The following is a 22,662-nucleotide window of genomic DNA, read 5'->3' on the forward strand; positions in this document are numbered from 1 at the left end:
AGAAAACCATCGGATCTAAAAAGTGGAGACTTATGATGGCACAGAGCAGCGAAGGACTGCCATTGGAGAAGAATATCAAAGCCTACGTCAACATCACGGCGTCTTTGGAGCGCCCACTGGAGCGTTAGTGATTAGTGACATGAGAACGAGAAAAGATCGACACAGGATCAATAACATTACCTTCCAAGGAATCCTAATGCTAGGATAGTGTTTTTTTTTTTTTTTTTTACAATGCGAATGTCTCAGCAGTGCATTATTTGTATTGGGTAGCCTACATTTTTTGCACGTTACGCCCAAAACACACCCATTACTCATTAAGAGAATAGGGACAACCCTTACAGACCATATAGACCAACCACGCCGACCATTTTTCCCGTCGTTAAACTAGCAAAAGTGAATTCAGACATGCCCTAAGTGCACTTGCGCTTTAGACCATGTGCTTAGACTGTTAAAATAGGGCCCAAAGTGTCCGTTAAGGTTTTCACATTCAGAGATGAAAATTGTGTGGGTTAGGCAAGAGAGGATGACGCAACAGAGAAAAGTTGGGAAGGAGAAAGTGAGCACAGGTTTTGTCTGAAAGTAACTGGTAGAGCGGTTGGTGGTGCACAAGTAGTAAGTTGTAGATTAACAGTGATGAAGAAATTATCTAAAATATGCAGAGGTTTCACCAGAATGTTGTCTGTGATGCAGTTGCACATGTAAATTAGGTCCAGATGGTTGCCTTATTTGTGAGTTTGAAATCAAATGAGGCTAGGAGAGAGAGGAAGTCTGTAGCATAAGGCTAGATGCATTTTGAAATCGCCAAAGACTACAAGTGGACTGTCAGCAGTGGCACAAGAGGACAGCAGCACATCCAGGTCCTTTAAAAATGTAAATTACCACAATATGGTCTGTCTGTGATGTCAGTCTGTGTCAGTCTTCACACGAGGAGGCTGAACATGAGGGCTGAACGCTTCTGCGGCAGCGCACACACACTAAATAAATATTCTGCTTTTCAACACTTGAGTGAAGACAGCTGTGCACACCCTACAATTACCACTGTAAATGTCTTTCACGAGTTCACACTTACAAATAATCAGAATAAAATAAACATATGCATATTTGGCATGGTGTCCGAGGGGAGGGCTCCGAGGTTGGACTTTTGCCCGAACCCAGAGTACTCCCCCCGTATCTCTGTTTAGGATAGTAACCAGGCAAGTGTGAGAAGATGGGGTGGTGATGGGATGTGGAAAACCGTAGAGGAACATGTTACAGCTATGTATATATAGGCCATATCTCTTGTTGATTGGTTAGGTAATTTTGGCGCTTTTCCACTGCATGGTACGGTACGGCTCGCTTCGGCTCGCTTTAAATGGTACCACCTCTGTTGAGGTTCCAAGCGTACCGTACCGATACTAAAATGTGACATGAAAACACTGCAGATCACTGATTAGTCAGACAGAAACATCACTACCAGCGTCATTGTATTTACAACAGGAGACACTAAACCCGCTAGATTTAAATAGCCAGTAGACAACAGCCAACGCTATGGCACTTGTTTTAAAAGTACTTGTTTTACTTGTTTTAAAAGAGTATAAACTTCAAAAAAAGAAATGGCTGAATCGTGGTCAGTGGACGAGGTACGTACTTTCCTCTCGTTGGTTGCCGAGGAGCGGATGGGGTAACACGAAATGAAAAATTCGCATTTAATATGATGATGTCTTTGCAGTAAAGACGGCAACTATAACGATCAGTCCCACCCACTTTGAAGCGGTACTAACTGCAGTGGAAAAGCAACCGAGCTAAAGCGAACCGAACCGTGCCGTACCGAGTCGAGTCGTACCACGCAGTGGAAAAGCGAAGCGAGCCGAACCGTTCCGCACCGAGTCGAACCGTACCGAGCCGAACCGAGCCGTACATGCAGTGGAAAAGCGCCATTAGAACGTGTTCCTCCCGAACCTTGTTAATAAAACATCATATAGTCCATGAATGGCTGAAATCGAAACTAATGTGGGACAGTCCAGCACTTAAGTGCATAACGAGCATTAACAATAACAAAAGGCAAGCAAACGCAACTGTTATTCTAAATAACAATACGTATAATTAAAATACAAATGAAAATGAAAGTAAAAATAGAAATGATCATAGAATCAAATTAATTAGTCCTTGCAGCAAATAATTAATTAAGCAACAGAAACTAACCAGGTATTAAAGGAAGCAGTTACGCGCTCTCGCAGTCTCCATGGTGACTGATCGCTTCTTCAACTAATTGTTTAAAATAGTACAAATTTGCTGCATATTTGTGTATGCAATTAGATAAAAAAAAGAAAAACGAAAACTAATAGGCCTATAACAAAACTCCTCATTGAAGGCCTTTACGATAAACATGTATTTTCATTAGTGTATTTGTGTGTCTATAGCTGAATACGTTATAAAATTAATAGAGAACACACTTGTAGTTTTGATGTTTTTTTTTTTTTTAAAAGATACAGTGCTTCATAATGCAGTAAATTTGAATTTAAATTTGTTTGGCTAAGTTAAGAGTGTGTTTAGTTGGCTGTGTTAACTGTTTTTAGAGCAGTGACCTGAGTTTGGAGAAATGTGTCAAATCAATTGAGAAAAACTGTAACCGTAATTAGATAAAGAATCATATTGCCTTGGTTTTTAAAATTTCTCAAAAATGTCCCTAGTATTCTACTGTCATTGTGTTCCTGTGAAAGACATGTATACCCTTAGATGAGAAAAATAAAATTTGCTTCTGTCTATTGTCACAGAACACTGTGAAAAATAATCCAAGATTCAAAGACCCGTAATGCAGAATGAAATATACAAGGGACTTTAATAAACACAAAGAAATACATAGCACACTACACCTGCAACATTGACGTTGATGACATCGAACCATGAATAGAAAGAACTCAGGGCTTACATACACAGGGATTATAATCAACAGAACAAAAAACAGGTGTGTAATGTGTATCTCTATCAGAAACCATGGCAACAAACGAAAACTCAGGCAACAGTGACAGGGAACACAGGAAAGCGTAACAGAACAGAACATGACCACTACATCTGGGTTTCTGTTATGTACACTTTGGTTGATTTCATTTAAAACTTTCATCTTTCAACAAATTTATATATATATAAAAAAATCACATTCAACTTTTTTTTATACATGCCCTTATAATTTAGTTTTTCAGATGCCTTATAGATTTTATTGTTTTACATTTGTCTTAGACTAGACCCAATTTTTCAATCTTAAAAAATGTAAATCCATCATAAAACATGAATTATTTTATGTTTTAAATTATGATAATATGTATATAAATGTATAATCTATAAATTATAAATGAGACATGAAATTTCATTGGACTATCTTGCCTTTGTTACAGAGAGCAAAATAATTGTTTTGATCTTGTTTGGCTCTCTCGGCCAAAAGAGAAAAACATATTTTTACACCTAAATACACCAACAGCTTAATGGACATAATTACAACAGTAATTAAATACTCATGAGAAACTTTTTTGTGTGTGTGAGTTAAATAACAAGACCTCAGTGAAGGTAATTATTTCTTTGTTTGTACACAGTGGATAATTATACCCATTAGACCATGTTCATTAGTTTAACAGTCCTTTATAAATCTCTTTTCCGGTAACACTACAATATTTCAATCCAAAGCAAGATTTGCAGAGTACTTGGTGGGTATTATTTGTATTTGTTTGTTTAATTTCCAGTTGAAAAGGAATGTAACACTATTTGTCACTGTTTTTATGTTAAGTGCTTTTATTTGGTTTTATAAAAGTTCATATGCAAAAGCCTCTAAGTGCCATCTGAAATTTTCCTCTAGAATGATCATTTTTATCAAGCTCGTATATTTAAGTTCAATAATTTCACTTAAATGGCAATGCAAATTACCTATTAATTGTCATTTAAGTGAAATTACTTAACTTAAATATACAAGATTTATAAAAATCATTATTCTAGAAGAAAATTTCAGATGGCATTTAGAGGCTTTTGCATCTGAACTCTTCATATGATGTCAATATAAGATTTAAAATTCTGTCATCATTTACTCATTTAATACTTACTTTATAGTACTTTTTTTCTCCATACTATGGAAGTTAATAGGGCACATTACTGTTTGGTTACCCATATTCTTCAAAATATATTTTGTGTTCAGCAGAAGAAATCCATACAGGTTTGAAACAACTTGAGGGTGAGTAAATGATGACAGAATTACATTTTTTTGGTTGAACTATCCATTGAATGGGAAAATATAATTAGCTGCTTCAGTGTTAATTTACACACCATTTCATCTCATTCTAATTGTGTATTTCTTTCAGATTTGAAAGAGTTCAAATGAATTTTTCAGTTGCTTTCAGCAATGGAACTAATTCTTTCAATGAAGGATTTTATCTAACTGCCTTCCGCACTTGGCCGAACAAAACCTATCTAATTTTGGCCTTGGCGATTATCTACATCATCACCTTGCTGGGTAATCTTGTTCTTCTGATTGTCGTTCTAATGAACTCCAGCTTACAGAATCCCAAGTATCTTGCTGTGTGTAATCTAGCTATTGTCGACATTTCAATGAATAGTGTTATAATTCCTCAAATGGTGCCTGTTTTTGTGTTCAATCAAAATCATGTTTCATTTGGAGCATGTTTCTCCCAAATGTTCTTCATGCATTTTTTTGGTGACATGGAATCTTTCTCTCTTGCTCTTTTGGCGTATGACCGGCTGATTGCAATCTGCTGGCCCCTGCGTTACTCTACCATAAACACCAAACTGAGGATGCTGCTTATAATAGGAGGGATTTGGTCTATGGTTATTCTGCTGGAGATTTTCCCAGTCAGCCTCGCTGCCAGGCTTCCTTATTGTGCCTCCAGAGAGGTAAAGAGCTGCTGTTGTGAACACGGTCCAGTATACAATTTGGCTTGTGCAGACACCTCTTACAATCGGCAGCTGGGTACAGCTAAGTCATTGACCGTTTTGCTAGGCCCCTTGACTTTTATTATTTTCACCTATGTGATTGTAGTGGTTGCTGTGATGCGGATTGCATCTACAACACAGCGCTGGAAGGCCTTTCACACCTGTTTCACTCACCTGCTGCTGGTCCTGCTCTATTACATGCCAGTCATGCTGGCATACGTACTAGGGAACCTGCGTTTAATTCAGAATGTGGATCTTTTCACAGCAATTCTGACTGTTTCTGTTACCCTCCCCCCAATGCTGAACCCAATCATCTACAGCTTAAAGACTGACGAACTACGAGACAAGATAGTCAAGCTTCTGGGAAAGTCAAAAGTGGCACAACAGATCATTAAAAATGAGGCCAGTGATTAACAATAAATAATTTGTATTCCTTCCATAGAAGAAGGTGCTTCCATAGTAAAAAATACCATATCAAAATGTATTTAAAATACATTTATTTCATACTAAGTATACTCCAACCATTAACATATTGACTGACATTGAGACTTAATGCAGAATGACTTGAGACTTACTGATATAAATGTTATAATTAAACTTTTTTTGGGAGTACTTCTTTATTGCACAATGTACATTTCTTAATATTAAGCCTAAAATGTGTTTTATTATACTATTAGTAAGGATAGTATCACTGCATAATATATTTAAAGTGTACCTAAAGTATACTTGCAATATTTCCACTTTAGCACAATCAGATATACTTAAGTATATCTTTAGTTGGATCTCAGCACTACTTTCGGATAACTAAAGTACATTAAGTACAAAAATAGTTGTTCCAGAAGTACAATTGCAGGGTATTTATTTTAAGTACATACATATGTAAATGTATTTGTAGTATACTTAATAAATGTATTTAAAATACATTTGGGTAAATTTATTTTTCACTATGGTTAACCTGTCAATTTTGTTTCAAATATTCTTACTTTGTTTAAACAACAATGTTTTCACCCAGTGCATAATGTATTATCATTTCAGTGCATTGAGGGTGAGTTACTCATCTCTCAGTGCAAATTAAAATAAATGATTAAACTACTAGTTGGTTGATTCAGTTTTATTTACCACAATGTGATACACAGATTTAACATTCTGTGATAAGCTTCTGCTTCATCCTGCTCCTTTTCAAACAATATTGTAATTATTGTTATAATACTTTATAGATATTGTTTGTTTTTTCTTTCGGGATGTTGCAACATACTTATTGTATTTTTACATTTTATTTTATTTGTATCTTTTTGTTGTTGATTGAAATAAAAAATAAATGAAAATGAAATGAAACATGCCTTTTTCAAGTGCAGAATTTTTTATATTCACTTAATTCTAGTGCTTTGGTATTTATAGGCCTATCCCATATCTACATTTTCATCTAGTACATAAGCTAATGTAAAACACAGACAAATAAAATGCAAGTAAATATTTCAGTGTGAAATCATGAAGAAACATTTTTCTCATTGTCCCACAAGATGGCAGAAAAAGACAAGAAACACTGCACTGCATGGCAGTTGAAGATTAGCAGATTATGAAAGGAATATATGCACTTTGAATAAAACATTTCTCTGTGTAATATAATCAAGCTCCTTAGTAATCATCTGATGAGTAAATGTTTTATAACTCCAGTAAATATTTTAATTAAAATGCTAAATTATTTGTTTAGTTATAAAAGGAGCTCCTGGAATTTTGAGGTGGATTCCCCTAATCAAGAGGGTATGTCCTGTTGATTAGGGGAATCCACCTCAAAATTCCAGGAGCTCCTTTTAATATACTTACAAAATATATGCACTAAACAATAAAAGGGTAACACTTTACAATAATAGTACATGAATAATCATGTACTAATACCTGAATTAATAATTACTTTACTATGAACTAATGATGAGTTAAGACATGTACTAATGAGGAACTAACCTTAACTACGACATGAGTCATATGAATTCCTGCATGAATATACCATCTTAACTACACGTTAGTACATGCTTGTTAATTAATGTATTAATTAACATTTCAGGTTTAAACTAAATCAAACATGTTCCAGATCAGAAGAAAGATGTACTAAAAGGGCACAATGTAAAATTGTTCATAAATTTAACACCAGCAACTGTCACAAACATCATTGAATGACTCTAGATGTCTTGCAATGTTTACATTTAACCTTACTCATTGAACACACAATGATGCATTCATCATTAAAAACGATTTAATCTCATTCTGTTTTAAGTGATTCCACTGCTGCCATCAAGAGTGAAATACCTACACTAACATATTCATTAAGCAGATGCCATTTTCAAAATTAAAATCAGTGTTAGCACAGATGATGGTTATTTATGTGGTAATTTTATGGATTGGTTTACTGTCTTTATATCATAATGCAGTCGGATGTTAGTCAGTTAGGTTTCTTGCTCTTCTTTTAGGACACAAAATGTGTCCATTTTCTAGAGCAAGTTTGATTTAGTTTACCCCGAAAGTTTAATTAATACATTAATTAACAAGCATGTACTAACGTGTAGTTAAGATGGTATATTCATGCAGGAATTCATATGACTCATGTCGTAGTTAAGGTTAGTTCCTCATTAGTACATGTCTTAACTCATCATTAGTTCATAGTAAAGTAATTATTAATTCAGGTATTAGTACATGATTATTCATGTACTATTATTGTAAAGTGTTACCAATAAAGGATATAAAAAGGAATTTGGGGCTGTATTAGATAAACGTTCTGACCATAAACTGTAAAAAAATAGGTTCTAACTCTTAATCATATATCTGTTTAGTAACCATGGTCTCACAGAATGTTTTCAAATCGTAAATCAAGAATTAAGATATGAAGTTTATTATAAAGGGTAACTACACAGTGTGTGACACTACATCAGACTGAATTACTTTAAAAGAACAATAGAATAATAAAAAATAAAACAAATTTATACCAACAACATTTACCCCAATGTTGTCCCAACTAGCATCAAAGAGTAAAGAGTATTTGTTAAGGGTTTGCAAAGCTAACATGCATTTTAGTATGAATAATGTATGTGGTTACTGTTATGACATGATTGTTTGCTGACTTTATTTACGTTGTTGTTGTTGTTTTTGTCGTCACTTGTCATAATAGTTTGTGTGGTAATGTTTGCGATTAGGATTTACTTCATGATCTTTGATTTATTCAAGTGTATACTGTGAATATTAAAACATTTGGGGTACGATTTAAAAAAAAGAAGAAAATAATAGTTTATTCAGCAAGGACACGCCAAGCTGATCAAAAGTGATTTTAGAAAAGGTTTCTATTTCAAATAAATGCTGCTCTTCTGAACTATCCATTCATCAAAGAATCTGAATCAGAAATATTAAACAGCACAACTGTTTTCAACATTGATAATAATAAGAAACATTTCTTAAGCAGCAAATCAGCGTATTAGAATGATTTTTGAAGGATCATGTGACACTGAAGAGTGGAGTAATGATGCTGAAAATTCAGCTTTGCCATCAAAGGAATAAATTACATTTTAAATTATATTAAAATAGAAAGAACTTATTTTAAATTGTAATAATATTTCACAATATTTCTTTTTTTCAGTATTTTTGCTTACATAGATGAAGCATTTGGTGAGCAAGAGCGACTTTTAAAAACATTTAAATCTTAAATCTTACTGACCACAAACCTTTAAATCAGGGGTATCCAATCCCGCTCCAGGAGGGCCACTGACAAGCAAAGTTTAGCGCCAATCCTAATTAAACACACCTGAATCAACTAATCAAGGTCTTACAAGGCATACTAGAAACTTCCAGGCTGTGTGGAGGCCCTAGACTAGTGGCCCTCCAGGACTGACTTTGGACACCCTTGTTTTAATATATTTACATACAAACATATTACATATTGTTTACACATTACATATAAAAATACAGTATGAATGATTTAGGAGAAAATCATCCACTGATCACAAATTGTCTGTGCTTTACCAAGTCTTTATTTAGGTTCAACTTTGGACACAATTCTAAAAATTTTGTTTCTGATTTCTTTGGTTCTGAAACAGTATATGAAAGGATTTACAATACAAGGGCAGAGGATGGACCCTACCAGTAGTCCATTACGTTCCTCTAATGTTAAAACCACACCAATCCGGGTCAAGACTATTCGTACGAACATCGGAGCATAAAAACCAACTATCACTATCAAGTGAGTAAAGCAGGTATGAAACATTTTTTTCTTGTCACCCTTTGAGGTCATTCTCATAACAGCGATCACTATCCTTATATAGGACAGGCAGATGAACGAGAATGTCCCAAACAACAGTGCAAAAGTCAAAGTGGATATCATAGTAAAATAAGTATTTGGATTCACACAGGTGGCCCTCACAAGAGAAGCATACTCACAAAACATATACTGGATAGTGGAAGGGCAGAAGGGCAGAGGAAGAACAGTAGCCGGGATGATGGTCAAAATAGCACTTGCCACCATCCACAGCGACACAGCAATTACAACAGTATGAGTGGTTGTTACGGCCCTTTATCTAATTTGGCTCGTTAAAACACATGTAAGACAAGGACCGTACATATCAAGAATCACAGACGATTGGGTGAAGTTTCAAAGTGTACATCGTTTCTTTTAATGAAACATGAGAGAGCGCACCAACAATAAACAATAAATCAAACTAATAGCACAGGTAGGGTAGCAAAAGGAAAACAGAAAGCCTGACTATCTAACTCTGTAAGCAAGATCTTATCTGCTCCCGAAGAAAACAACAAACAGAGTGAGTCTTCCGGACCACTGCTTTCCTACGCTGTATCAACTAAATAATAAAAGTGATCAAAGAAAATACCCACTACCTGGCTTGAAAATAACCAAAATAAAAACTCAGTCCATGATCTGGAACAGCCGAGGCGAAGACCGTGGACTGCTCGCCATATGGCAAGAAACCCCAGCTGTTACTGATCAGAAGGGTAGAGGCAGCTAGAGCAGCGAGCGTCGCGAGAGCCGAGAGAACCGAGAGAGCCGAGAGAGAGACCAGCCTCAATTCCGGACCGGCTTAAATACGGGGTTTCCCATGACGTCATTCATGACTGCACCTGCGATCTCAGATAGAACAATTAACATTCAGCAATTTAAAGCACCACCACGTAACACCCTCACCCTTAACTAATTAATTGTAGGGTAAAAATATATATCTTACCTCAGAGCCTGCAATTAATTTAGATGCGAGATAAAGCATCCGCAACCACGTTATCCTTACCCCGAATGTGACGAATGTCAAGCTCAAAAGGCTGTAGGAATAAACTCCAACGCATCAAACGTTGATTGTTATTTTTCATCCGATCAATAAAAATCAAGGGATTGTGATCCGTATAAACAGTCAATGGGTACGAAACAGAACCAACATAAACGTCAAAATGTTGAATAGCAAGAACAAGGGCGAGCGCCTCCTTCTCAATAGTCGAGTAACGTCGTTGAGGTTTATTAAATTTACGTGAAAAATAGCAAACAGGATGTTCGACGCCAGTGTGATCTGATTGAAGGAGAACAGCTCCAGCACCGGTGTTACTTGCATCAACAGCAAGAGAAAACGGAGTGGTAAAATCAGGAGCAGACAAAACGGGAGAATTAACTAAAAGGGCTTTAACTCTCTCGAAACTCGATTGACAAATCTCAGACCATTTAAATGGAACCTTAGGACTAAGAAGGTCGGTTAAGGGCGAAGCAACTACAGAAAAATTCTTACAAAAATTTCTGTAGTACCCAACCATACCCAAAAACCGACGAAGCTCACGACGTGTATTGGGCACGGGAAAATGAGTGATGGACTCTACCTTAGACTCAACGGGTCGAACCTGACCGCTACCAACAATCTTTCCCAGATAAGTGACCGTGGCTCGGCCGAATTCGCACTTCGCTAAATTAACCGTAAGGTTAGCTTGAGACAAACGACTGAAAAGCGTATCGAGTTGCTCCACATGTTCTGGCCAAGACGCGCTGTAAAGGACCAAGTCATCCAAATATGCTTCAACGTTATGCATGCCTTCGATGACGCGATTGACCAGTCTCTGAAAGGTTGCCGGGGCGTTTCGTAAACCGAAAGCCATTACGGTATAATGGAGAAAATGATCTGGTGTTACGAACGCACTGATTTCCTTCGCACGATCTGACAACGGCACCTGCCAGTATCCTTTAAGCAGATCGATCTTCGTAACAAACACAGCATTTCCTACGTGATCCACGCAATCTTCCATGCGAGGCAATGGATAACTATCTGGTTTGGTCACAGCATTAACGCGTCTAAAATCAGTACAAAAACGAAATGTACTGTCCGGTTTTTTTACGAGCAAACAGGGTGAGCTCCAAGGACTAAAACTTTGCTCTGCGATGTCATTCTCAAGCATGAAGGTCACCTCATTTTGCAACAACATTCTCTTTTCAGGACTTACCCGATATGCGTGCTGTTTAATAGGCAACGAGTCACCAATATCGATGTCATGCTCTATTAACGAAGTACGAGATGGAATATCGGAGAACAAATTACTGTACGTCCGAATAATATTAGTCACATCAGCTCGTTCGGCAACGGTCAAATGAGAAAGATGTGAGTCTAAGGTTTGAATGATCTCAGAATTTTTCAATCTTCCCGCAACCAGTTCGGTAGAAGGAAACTCTACATCCTCATCGAAAGAAGAATCATCACCGCTGTCCGATACAGCAGAACACAATGGGTGGATCGAAGATTCAGGACTGGACAGCGCCTTGGTGTCAAGTATATCAGCACTGGACAGCCTCTGTCCTCCGGCCACCGGAAAGTCTGTGGGTGAAACGGTTAACACAGCCGACTTTTTTTCAGACAAATCTGGCGATCTTTCAAAGTACGGCTTGAGCATGTTAATGTGACAGAGACGAGTTTTCTTTCTTCTGTCTGTCGTCGAGATAACATAATCAAGCTCACTCACCTTTTCTTTCACTCGATAGGGACCAAAATAACGAGCCTGCAAGGCAGACCCAGGCACTGGCATCAGCACAAGCACCTTGTCACCAGGAGTAAAGCTACGAAGTTTAGCACGACGATCAAAACGCTGCTTCATTCGTTGCTGTGCAATCTCCAAATTCTCTTTGGCCAATTCGCATGCACGATGCAACTTAAAACGAAAGCTTGAGACATAGTCAAGTATGTTATTTTGAGGTATATCACTAGTCCAATGATCTCTGATCAGCTTCAGTGGGCCACGAACAGTATGCCCGAACACTAACTCGGCCGGACTAAAACCTAACGACTCCTGCACTACTTCTCTCACTGCGAACATGACCATAGGCACTCCTTCGTCCCAATCTTTTTGAAACTCAAGACAAAACGCACGCAGCATTGATTTTAAAGTCTGGTGGAACCTCTCAAGTACTCCCTGACTTTCCGGATGGTAACAACTTGAGGTGCAATGTTGGATATGCAGCTGATCTAAAGCTTGCTTGAACACACGGGACATAAAATTCGTGCCTTGGTCCGACTGAATAGTACGTGGAAGTCCAAACAGTGAAAAGAACTTTATAAGTGATTTTACGATCACTGGTGCAGTGATTTTACGCAGAGGAATGGCCTCTGGAAAACGCGTTGACGTGCACATTATAGTGAGCAGATATTGGTTTCCCGACTTCGTGCGAGGCAAAGGACCGACACAATCGATCATCACACGCTCAAATGGTTCACCGATAGCTGGAACAGGATGCAACGGAGCAGGTGAAACATTCTGGTTCGGTTTTCCCGTCATTTGGCACACATGACAGCTTCTGCAATAACTTGCTACATCAGTTTTCAGGCCAGGCCAGAAAAAATTTCGGAGTATTCGATCGTACGTTTTATTTACTCCTAAGTGACCGGCAAACGGGCTATCATGCGCAAGACTCAAAATTTCAGAGCGGTACGAGGAGGGAACTATTATCTGTTTGACGATTTGCCACTCATCATCAGCAGATGCAGTAGGTGGTCTCCACTTCCTCATCAACACTCCATCTTCTACAAAGTATCCTTGCGATACGTGTTCGAGTTGCTCAGCAGGAACAACAGCTTCAAAGAGGGATGACAACTTCTCATCTCCTCTGTTCAACAATAAGCTGCTCGCGAGACAGAGACAATTTAGTAGGCCCCATAATATGTTCATCTAATTTTTTAACGGCACTATCTGAACCGTCAACAAAATTTGAACATCTCACTTCACAAAAATCAGAATTAGAAAAGAATGTATCACTCAAATCAAAATTACACTCACTTTCTGATTCACTAAGGCTTTTACCTTTTAGTCTCTGAGTCATAGCGCGAGTAATAGCACATGAGGGAAAAACCTCAGGATATTCCTGAGCTAAGGCATCAGCAACAGTAAGACACAGAAAAGGATCATCAGTTACCTCAGGGCTAGCAAAAACTTTTCCTCCCGCTAAGTCATTCCCTAAGATAAACGTGACATCTCGAACGGGAAGACATGGTCGCACTCCAACAACAACGCGGCCAGACACAAGGGAAGATTCAATTTCGATCTCGTGCAAAGGTACCTTAACGAAGCCCATCTCAAATCCTTGTACTAAGACACTTGAACCAACAGAGCTCTCATCAGACAACGGCAATATTCCTTCCAGAATAAAACTCTGAGCAGCGCCTGTATCACGAAGTATCTTGACTGGTTTGCGCGAAGCACTACCTGACAAAGATACAAATCCGTCCATCAAAAACGGCACATATCCCTCATTTTCACACATGTCAGCTTCCGAAGCCAACAACTCAAGTCCTTTCACTTGTGGCATGGACGTCATCAATAAACCTACCGGTTTAGGAACACGGTTTTTCTTTTTGAGCACACTGCACTCAGAAATAATGTGTCCGCGTTTCTTACAATAGAAACAAACGGGTGAGAACACAGACTTATCAGAACTTAGCGCCGCTTTATCAACAGGCAGGGGGCGTTCAAAATTACGCTGAGAAGACCGAGTGCTGTTAGCTGAAGGAAACTTCGGTGCGACACTAAACACGTTCTTATGTGTGAGCACATATTCGTCAGCCAATGTCGCAGCAACAGAACATTTAGAAGCTTTTTGCTCATTAAGATAGATTACAACGCGTTCTGGTAAGCAGTTTTTAAATTCCTCTAAAATAATCAGTTCACGAAGCTCTTCAAAAGTGGTCACTTTCATGGAAGCACACCAACGATCAAACAGTGATTCTTTCTCCCGAACGAACTCAACGTAAGCCTCATCAGTTTTCCGTAAATTACGAAATTTCTGACGATAAGCCTCGGGGACTAGCTCATACACTCTGAGAACGGATGTCTTCACTTGCTCATAATTAAGAGAGTCTTCGACTGATAAAGAGGAAAAAACTTCCTGGGCTTTACCCACAAAAACACACTGTAACAACATGGGCCAAAAAGTCTTCGGCCATTTCATATTGACAGCGACGCGTTCAAAAAGAGCAAAAAATTTATCAACTTCTTGTTCTCGAAAAGGAGGAACAATACGAATATTACGACTCACGTCGAAATCAGAAGTGTCAGATAAGCCCCTTTCACGAGCGCTTAACTCAATCTCTTTTAGACGGCACGCTTGCTCCATTTCGAGCTTTTTCAGTTCAAGTTCATGTCTCTCACGATCTCTAGTTCTCTCTCTCTCACGCTCCCACCCTTCTCTCTCTCTCAACAAAACTATCTCGTGCTCTTTAGCTTGCAACTGCAATTTTTTAACCTGCATCGCAAGATCTTCGGAACTACCTTCAAATTCAACATCAGGATAATCCGTCATCTTTTCCTCATCACCAAAAACGCCTTGTTCATGCAATGAATCAACAAGCAGGATCTGAAGCTCATGTTTAGTTGAAGTCTTACGAAAATTGACCTTAAAATGAGCAGCAACCTTCGTAAGATCTACTCTATTAATTTGAAACAGCTCAGCTTGCGTCGGTTTCGCAATGAAGTTCGCTAATTCAAACATGATTAAAAATAACGTCTGGTTATTATAAGGAAAAAATTTAACGAGCACTACACGAGAAAATATACACACACACCAATCGACTGTGATTCAACAAAGTTACTGAAGTTACTCAAGTAACAAATACAAAGTGTGAGCAGATCAAAAGATCAAACAAAGCCACACAAAATTCGATCCTGGACGAGTCCCCAAATATGTTACGGCCCTTTATCTAATTTGGCTCGTTAAAACACATGTAAGACAAGGACCGTACATATCAAGAATCACAGACGATTGGGTGAAGTTTCAAAGTGTACATCGTTTCTTTTAATGAAACATGAGAGAGCGCACCAACAATAAACAATAAATCAAACTAATAGCACAGGTAGGGTAGCAAAAGGAAAACAGAAAGCCTGACTATCTAACTCTGTAAGCAAGATCTTATCTGCTCCCGAAGAAAACAACAAACAGAGTGAGTCTTCCGGACCACTGCTTTCCTACGCTGTATCAACTAAATAATAAAAGTGATCAAAGAAAATACCCACTACCTGGCTTGAAAATAACCAAAATAAAAACTCAGTCCATGATCTGGAACAGCCGAGGCGAAGACCGTGGACTGCTCGCCATATGGCAAGAAACCCCAGCTGTTACTGATCAGAAGGGTAGAGGCAGCTAGAGCAGCGAGCGTCGCGAGAACCGAGAGAGCCGAGAGAGAGACCAGCCTCAATTCCGGACCGGCTTAAATACGGGGTTTCCCATGACGTCATTCATGACTGCACCTGCGATCTCAGATAGAACAATTAACATTCAGCAATTTAAAGCACCACCACGTAACAGTGGTGTTTAAAATGGAGTGGTAACGTAAAGGATTGCTTATGGCAATCAAACGATCCAGTGCCATTGCAGCGATTGCAAACATCTCCATTACTCCACCTAAATGGAAAGCACACATCTGAAGAACACAAGGGATATAAGATATGGCTTTATAACCGACGATAAGGTTGCTGATCATACTTGGACAGGTACTGCTGCTATACAGCATGTCCACTAATGACAAGTTGCAAAGGAAAATGTACATGGGTTGCTGGTGCAAATGCTTGTCCATGGCAACAAAACATATGTTTGCAGTGTTAGCAAGCATTGCAAGCACATAAACCACCAGCAAAACAACTCCAATGGGCAGTTTGTGCTCTACTGTGTCAAATCCCGAAATTACAAACTCAGAAATGTTTTTTGCTGAAATATTTTGAGAGGACATGGTCCTTTGTAGCAAATCAATCTTTACAATAATAATAATAACAACGTTAGTAACCAACGAAATCTTCAAAACAGTGAATAAACAAATACATTATTAATTCTCTGGCATATTCTCTTGAATTGATTACTTGGCATCTAATAAATAATGTCCACCATTGTTTCTTTTCTTTTCTCTTCAGTCACAGAAAGGTGTAAGGCTTCTCTTCAGATTTGCTTTTTTTATCGGTCTATCACTTGGATTACTTAAAAAACAAACACATTATGTCATTCTTCCAGCATGCAAATGTCAGATCTGTATGGGTGATATATAAATGCCTCTCTCATATGTGTATTTATATATTTATGGCCCCATAGCAATGGGATTCTTGTTTGTTTGACAATTTTTCCTTTAATAGAAACTCACTCCATTGAATCGTGTGTTTGTGAGAGAACATTGTCGAAAAGTTCAAAGTTCAATGCTGCAATGATGTGCCCTATCCTTAGAGAATACTGAGGGGTCGTGTTTCTTTATGGCTTCATCCACTGCAGGTTTCAGCTCATCAAGAGGAAAAAACAGGTAGATTAAGACTTTGGGGAAACAAGACTCATTAGTGTGTTATTGTGCCACAGTACCTGCTTGATTGGCAGCTTATGCCATTCACTCATTCCCCTGCTATTCATTGTAAATCAAGCCTTACAGCTAAACGAATCAGTGATGTTCACAATAATACTGAACAAAGAGTAAGAATGAAATTAAGTATTTTTATGTATAATCAAAAATGTTTACATTATTAAAAAACCATACACAATTTCAATTTCAGGAAGTGGCCCTCCAAAGTAGGCCTATTTTTATAGTTTATATTTTCATTAATACTGTCCAAAGATGTAGGATTATTGTTTAGCTTAAAATGCCATCTTAAAAACAAGCATGGTGAATAATTGTATTAAATCATTAGTTGAATGATGCTTAGGGATTTGTTCTGGAGAATTCTAAATGATCTCCATGGATCATTTATTAAGAGAGTCTCCAGACCTTAGGTCCACTTCCATTTAATCTTTTTTTCCAATGGGAGTATTTCATCATGGAATGGATAAACACCTTTGTGTGATTTATTTTTCAACAAAAAACGTGACAAATGTGACAGATAGCCTTTTCACTATACGATCAGTTAAAATTTTGAACACACTTTTCTGTTTATTATATATTTTCTCTTTATCTTAAAAAACTTTTAAATCTAAAAGTGTATGCTTAAATACTGGAAATTATTTTTGCAGAATATATTTTGCCTATGAAAAACATCTATTTTTTTCATTTTAAATTACATTTTTTTAAACCTTGAATGTATTCACATTTCTTAATCACATGTTATCAAAAGCTACCAGGTTGATGCCAGGTTTAAGCTATAATTTAAGACAAAAATAAGACATTTAAAACTAAATTGGTGTTACATTTAATGTTGAACTGCAAAGAAGTCAACAAGATGCTATAATAGATAAAAAAAAGAAAAAAAAGAAAGAACTTTCCAGTACTTGTCAATTTGCAGAAAACCAGGTGATTGACAGTCCCTTTTAAAAACAAGAGACTTGGTTATGTTTAAGAAAAAATGGTTCTAGTACCAAATTAGGGTTCTTCAGCTTGTAACAATAGCAGAACCCTTTTTGGTGCTAAATATAACCCTTTTTTACAAGGTTCCATATTCAGTGCTACATAGGACCTTAATGGTGTAATAAATAACCTTTTTATGAATAGTTTATTTTCATTAATATTCGTATATTAGTATCTTTATTTTATTAATATTAGTATTATTAATATTATTTTTTATATATTATTAATATTGTTTTTACCCCTCTTCCTTGTCGTAAAATATCTTGTGGCCTCTATTTTGGAGTTTGCATAAAAAAACTGTATGTTGTGTCAATTAGGTACTTTTATTTTTTATTGACATGGCAAATTGTAGCAAAAAATGACAGTGCTCTAACAACAGTTGTTAACTGAATACACAATTAACAATTGACATTGAACATGATATAGATGTAATGAAGACCAAGTTCCAGTGAAATATTTTCTCAATCCTCTGACTTACATCCATTATTGTGTGTATTGTGAGTGGGAGTTTCTCTCTGCAGATGATGAGGTTGTGTGATGTGACAGCATCTAAAATACACAATTGGGTTTATAGTTACAGTGTGTCTCTTCCATTTGTTTATGTAAAAACAATTGTTTATGAGGCCAAAATTAGCAAAAATGGACAGTATGTGAGCACTCCACAATGTTAAAATGAAAAAGTGATATAAAGTCATGGAATAGCTTTAATGTTTTTGTGTGACTGGGTATGTTTAGAGAAGAGAAGAAGAGAAGAAGAGAAGAGAAGAAGCCTATTCTTAACTGGAAAACCTGCTCACACTTACATGTTCTGTTAAACTAAAAAGAGAAAAAGACATAATTGGTAGGAAACCAGTTACAATTTGAAAGTTAAAATGTATAGATATTTTAAGAAAGAAATGATTTACCTGTTGAGAGTATGTTGTATGTGTAATTGAATGGCTGAGCTCCAGAAAATCAGTAATGAGGTGGCTTTGAAAGTTACAGATTTGAAAAAGAAAAAGGCGGTGGAAAAAATAACCCTAAACTCTAACACAAAGAACCATTTCAGAATATAAAGGGTTCTTCAAGACGATACGGTTCTAAATAGAACTGTTACTTCATGCAAATAACCTTTAACGAACCATCTTTATTTTTTAGAGTGAAGGATATGAAAAACTAAGAGTAGCAGATTTATGATATATATCACATACTATACACTTAGGTTATTCATTTCTTTCAATGTGACAGAAAAATACAGCATGGACAGTAGCACACATACATCCGAAACAGCCAAATTAATGTTAATCATACCAGCATGTAGTGATGGTACAAATCAGCATGACAAAAACAGGACATGCCCTGCTTGCAGACATTATTTTTTCTTTTTAATTTCATAAAGGTTTGCTGTATCTAGCTTAATTACAACAAGATGAATACAAAATGAAAAACACAATAAACAACTTATTTGAGAAGATGCACAAAAAACTTTTTGCAATCAATCTGAATCACTGTGAGCAATGGATGCAGACTTCTTTTTAATCATTGTCTGGATAAAGTTCCTAACTTCAGCTGTGTTTAAAACATAAATGATGGGATTTAGCATTGGTGGAACAGCATATGCCAGAGACGTACTGATGATTCTCACATTGGTAGACAGAGAAAGCATGATTGCAGCAATGTATGTGCAGATTATGGGAAGGAAACACACTCCAACTAACAGCAGGTGAGAAACACAGGTCTTTAGGGCCTTAATACGCCCCTCCCATGTTGTAATTTTACTTAAGGTAAAAAATATGCAAAGGTAAGACAGGAAAATTGTCAGTGGAGCAGCAAAGTAGACAGCTGTGCTGAGTTTTGCCATAAACGAACTGATGCTATTGTCATTGCATGCCATTCTATATACTGGACCATGATCACAAAAATAACTCTGTATCTCATTGGACTTGCAGAATGAAAGTCGGGTGACCAAAGACACCGTCGTTGCCACTAGAAAAGTGTTAAGAATCCAGCATACTGAGAAAACTGTACACATGACAGCATTATTTACAATGGCATGATATCTTAGTGGCAAGCAAATAGCAATAAAGCGGTCAAATGCCAAGACAACAAGGCTGACACATTGTATTGTATTAAAGAAGTAAACAAAAAACATGTTGGCTAAACAAGCATTGAAGGAGATGTACTGTGAGTCAAACAGAAATGTCTTTATCATGTTAGGAATCAGTGCATTAGTTTCACCAATATCAGCCAAGGCCAAGTTAAACACACCAATGTACTTTGGACTGTGCAGGCTCCGGTCAAGAGCTATAATTAAAAGGACAATAGAGTTTCCAATTACAGAAATAATATAAATGAAAAACAGGAACACATAGTAATAGTTGCTGTATGGTATTCCTGAAAGTCCACTGATTAAAAAGTATTCAGGATGCACAACAGAGATATTTGGGGAAAAACTGGCATTTAAGATACCCATGGAAACTTTTTCTTTGATATTTTGTCCTGCTGAAAATAAAAGAAATATAAAAATATCAGAGTGTGAAAATATTACATTTCTCACAGAGTAGCCAATTTTAAATAATTATCTAAACTATTTCAGTCTTAGCCTATATGTAGTGTTCAAACAATCTGGAGGACACGTTCCTATACAAATTCTGACATTTTTGCACTGAAGCCACTTATTTGTAGCTTGGACACTAAGTTAAATATGCAGGCTAGACATTTGCAATTTAATGACACTTCAAGGCCTTATTTTAAAATAGAGGACTTTTCGTGATGGCATTAGCAGCCACACGCCAATCTAAACGTTGCACTTTCTTTCTTTCTATATAGGCTACATACAAATATAAATTAAAATAAAGGACAAAATGACCCTTCTTATTCCATTATGTTGAATATCTATCCCTAATTATTTTAAGACAGATATAGCCTATCCTTCTGAATGTTTAGTGTTTACATAGGCTACTTCGTTAGGCTTATTGCTAGTGATTATTTATCTGAATAGAATTTAAATCGATTACCAGTGCAATAATTTTCGTAAAAATAAAAATGTATTAACAAGTTAAAACTGAAATGCGCGAATTTTAAACTATATTCTGCTTACAGGTTACGGCTGGTACAACCATTATCTGCTCCTTATTATACGAAAGTAGAATATGATTATACTGAGCTTTAAATAGGCTATAGGCTATGACTCCACGCGAACAAAGTCACACAGTCACTGTTCTCAATCAATGAAATTAAATCGTAAGTCGGAAAGACAATCCTGTTGTTCATTATCCTTACGCACGAGATCTGCTCCAGCTATGTTTAAAGTAGAGACCGCGTCGCTGTAAGTTTATATGTTGTTTTTCCGTTTATCATGAACCCTGTCAACATGTCTGAGAAATTAGACATAAATACAATACTCTGTGCGCAAAAGTAGGCCTACAAGTGCGAGGGCACTAAAAATAAGATCTGAGGCTATAAGATGCATCTGGCGCACTTCTGCGGTACACTCGGACTTATTGAATGAACAGCGTGGGGCGTTATTGGCACATTGGGCGTGACTTCTGATTGTGACGCAGTAAGAGGGCGTGGTCTTTACCTTGAGCGTCACAACGGGGTCAGTGTGGGGAAAATAAAAACAAAAATGTATAGTTTATATGAAAAGGATGAGACCTTTCTGTTACTAACTTAATGAGGGGAATTTCACTTCAATTCTACGTCTCTTCCCCTTTTGCAATATACTTTATTTTTTATTTGGCTATGTACTACAGTACTTGTCAATTCTATTTATCTTTGTGAAATCATAGAAATGCACACACACACTTGAAGCAAAAAAGCGAAAATATGTTTGGTCAGACAAATGTCCGGCATTGCTTCAAATCTTGCTTGTCCTTACTGAACTTTTCTGTTTAATTGCTTCCAAGTCACTGACTCAGGATGACACTGTATTCCAATTTATATCTGCTGACACATCTCATGAGAGCATTGGAACTATAAAGTGATGCAATATATGTTTAGTTCTCCTTTGTGGTAAAAAAAAAAAAAAAAAAGACAAAAAGACAAAAAGATGATGACAAAAATCATGAAGATGTCTTAAGAAAAAAAAAAAAAAAAAAAAAAAAAAATCATGCATAGAATCAAGAAACATAATTTTTGCTTCTTCTCAAGACGTAATACTCATAAGCAAATGAGTATTATATATATATATATATATATATATATATATATATATATATATATATATATATATATATATATATATAAAAACCTCATAATACATAAGCAAATGATGTAAAAAAAATAAAAATCCTAACTTGTACAAATGAAACCTCAAAATGTTGGATAAAAGCTGTATTGGGAGTATGTGTCTTGTTCGTGCTATTATCACTATTAGTCGCACATTATAATAATCTCTCTGGAGTTCAAAATATCCTGAGATATTATATAAGATAATACAATGACCTTCATTCTCAGCTCACATAGTCACACAGTGACGTAAATATCACATTCATATATTAAACTGATTTATTTAATTTTTAATGATTTTTTATTTAAATGATAACAAATTACACATAACTACTACACATAGATGTTCTTTTGCACCATTTTCTTTTAGCTTTTACAAAGGTTTACTATATATCCATCCCCAAATCAAGAAAAGTTGGGACATTTTGTAAAATGCAATAACATCAAGAATCTGTGATTTGTTCATTCTCTTTCAACTTTATTTTTACTGACAAAAGTACAAAGAAAAGATTTCTGTTTTCACTGAACAACTTAATTTTATTTTGTAAATATAAATACATTTAGTTTTTGATGCCTGCAACACACTCCAAAAAATACACAATATTGTGAAAAAATTCTGGGAATCTGTTGAATGTGTGTGACCTTTGAGCCCTCAGATTGCATTGCATGAGAAACTATCATGCTACTCTGTTAAATAGCCACATGGGCTCGGGAGTACTTTGAAAAAATG

General features: G+C 36.6%; 3 protein-coding genes across 3 annotated transcripts; 1 reads left to right on the forward strand and 2 right to left on the reverse strand.

The window, feature by feature from the left end:
- Positions 1 to 4,338: 4,338 nt before the first annotated feature.
- On the forward strand, positions 4,339 to 5,325 carry LOC311297352 (olfactory receptor 1f45-like; the record flags this gene model as incomplete). The annotated part of the gene is made up of 1 exon (XM_084419600.1): positions 4,339 to 5,325. The coding sequence occupies one exon, from the start codon at positions 4,339 to 4,341 to the stop codon at positions 5,323 to 5,325; it is 987 nt and encodes a 328-aa protein (XP_084275726.1).
- Positions 5,326 to 8,923: 3,598 nt separating this feature from the next.
- On the reverse strand, positions 8,924 to 16,139 carry LOC311297353 (olfactory receptor 2A7-like; the record flags this gene model as incomplete). Its single annotated transcript, XM_084419601.1, has 2 exons — positions 8,924 to 9,461; positions 15,706 to 16,139. 2 exons carry the CDS (start codon positions 16,137 to 16,139, stop codon positions 8,924 to 8,926), a joined length of 972 nt encoding a protein of 323 aa, XP_084275727.1.
- A 3,058-nt stretch (positions 16,140 to 19,197) lies between these two features.
- LOC311297354 (olfactory receptor 52E8-like) lies at positions 19,198 to 20,175 on the reverse strand (the record flags this gene model as incomplete). The annotated part of the gene is made up of 1 exon (XM_084419602.1): positions 19,198 to 20,175. The coding sequence occupies one exon, from the start codon at positions 20,173 to 20,175 to the stop codon at positions 19,198 to 19,200; it is 978 nt and encodes a 325-aa protein (XP_084275728.1).
- Between the last annotated feature and the right edge of the window lie 2,487 nt (positions 20,176 to 22,662).

Source organism: Rutilus rutilus (genome assembly GCF_951802725.1).
Source record: "Rutilus rutilus genome assembly, chromosome: 9".
Lineage (NCBI taxonomy): Eukaryota > Metazoa > Chordata > Actinopteri > Cypriniformes > Leuciscidae > Rutilus > Rutilus rutilus.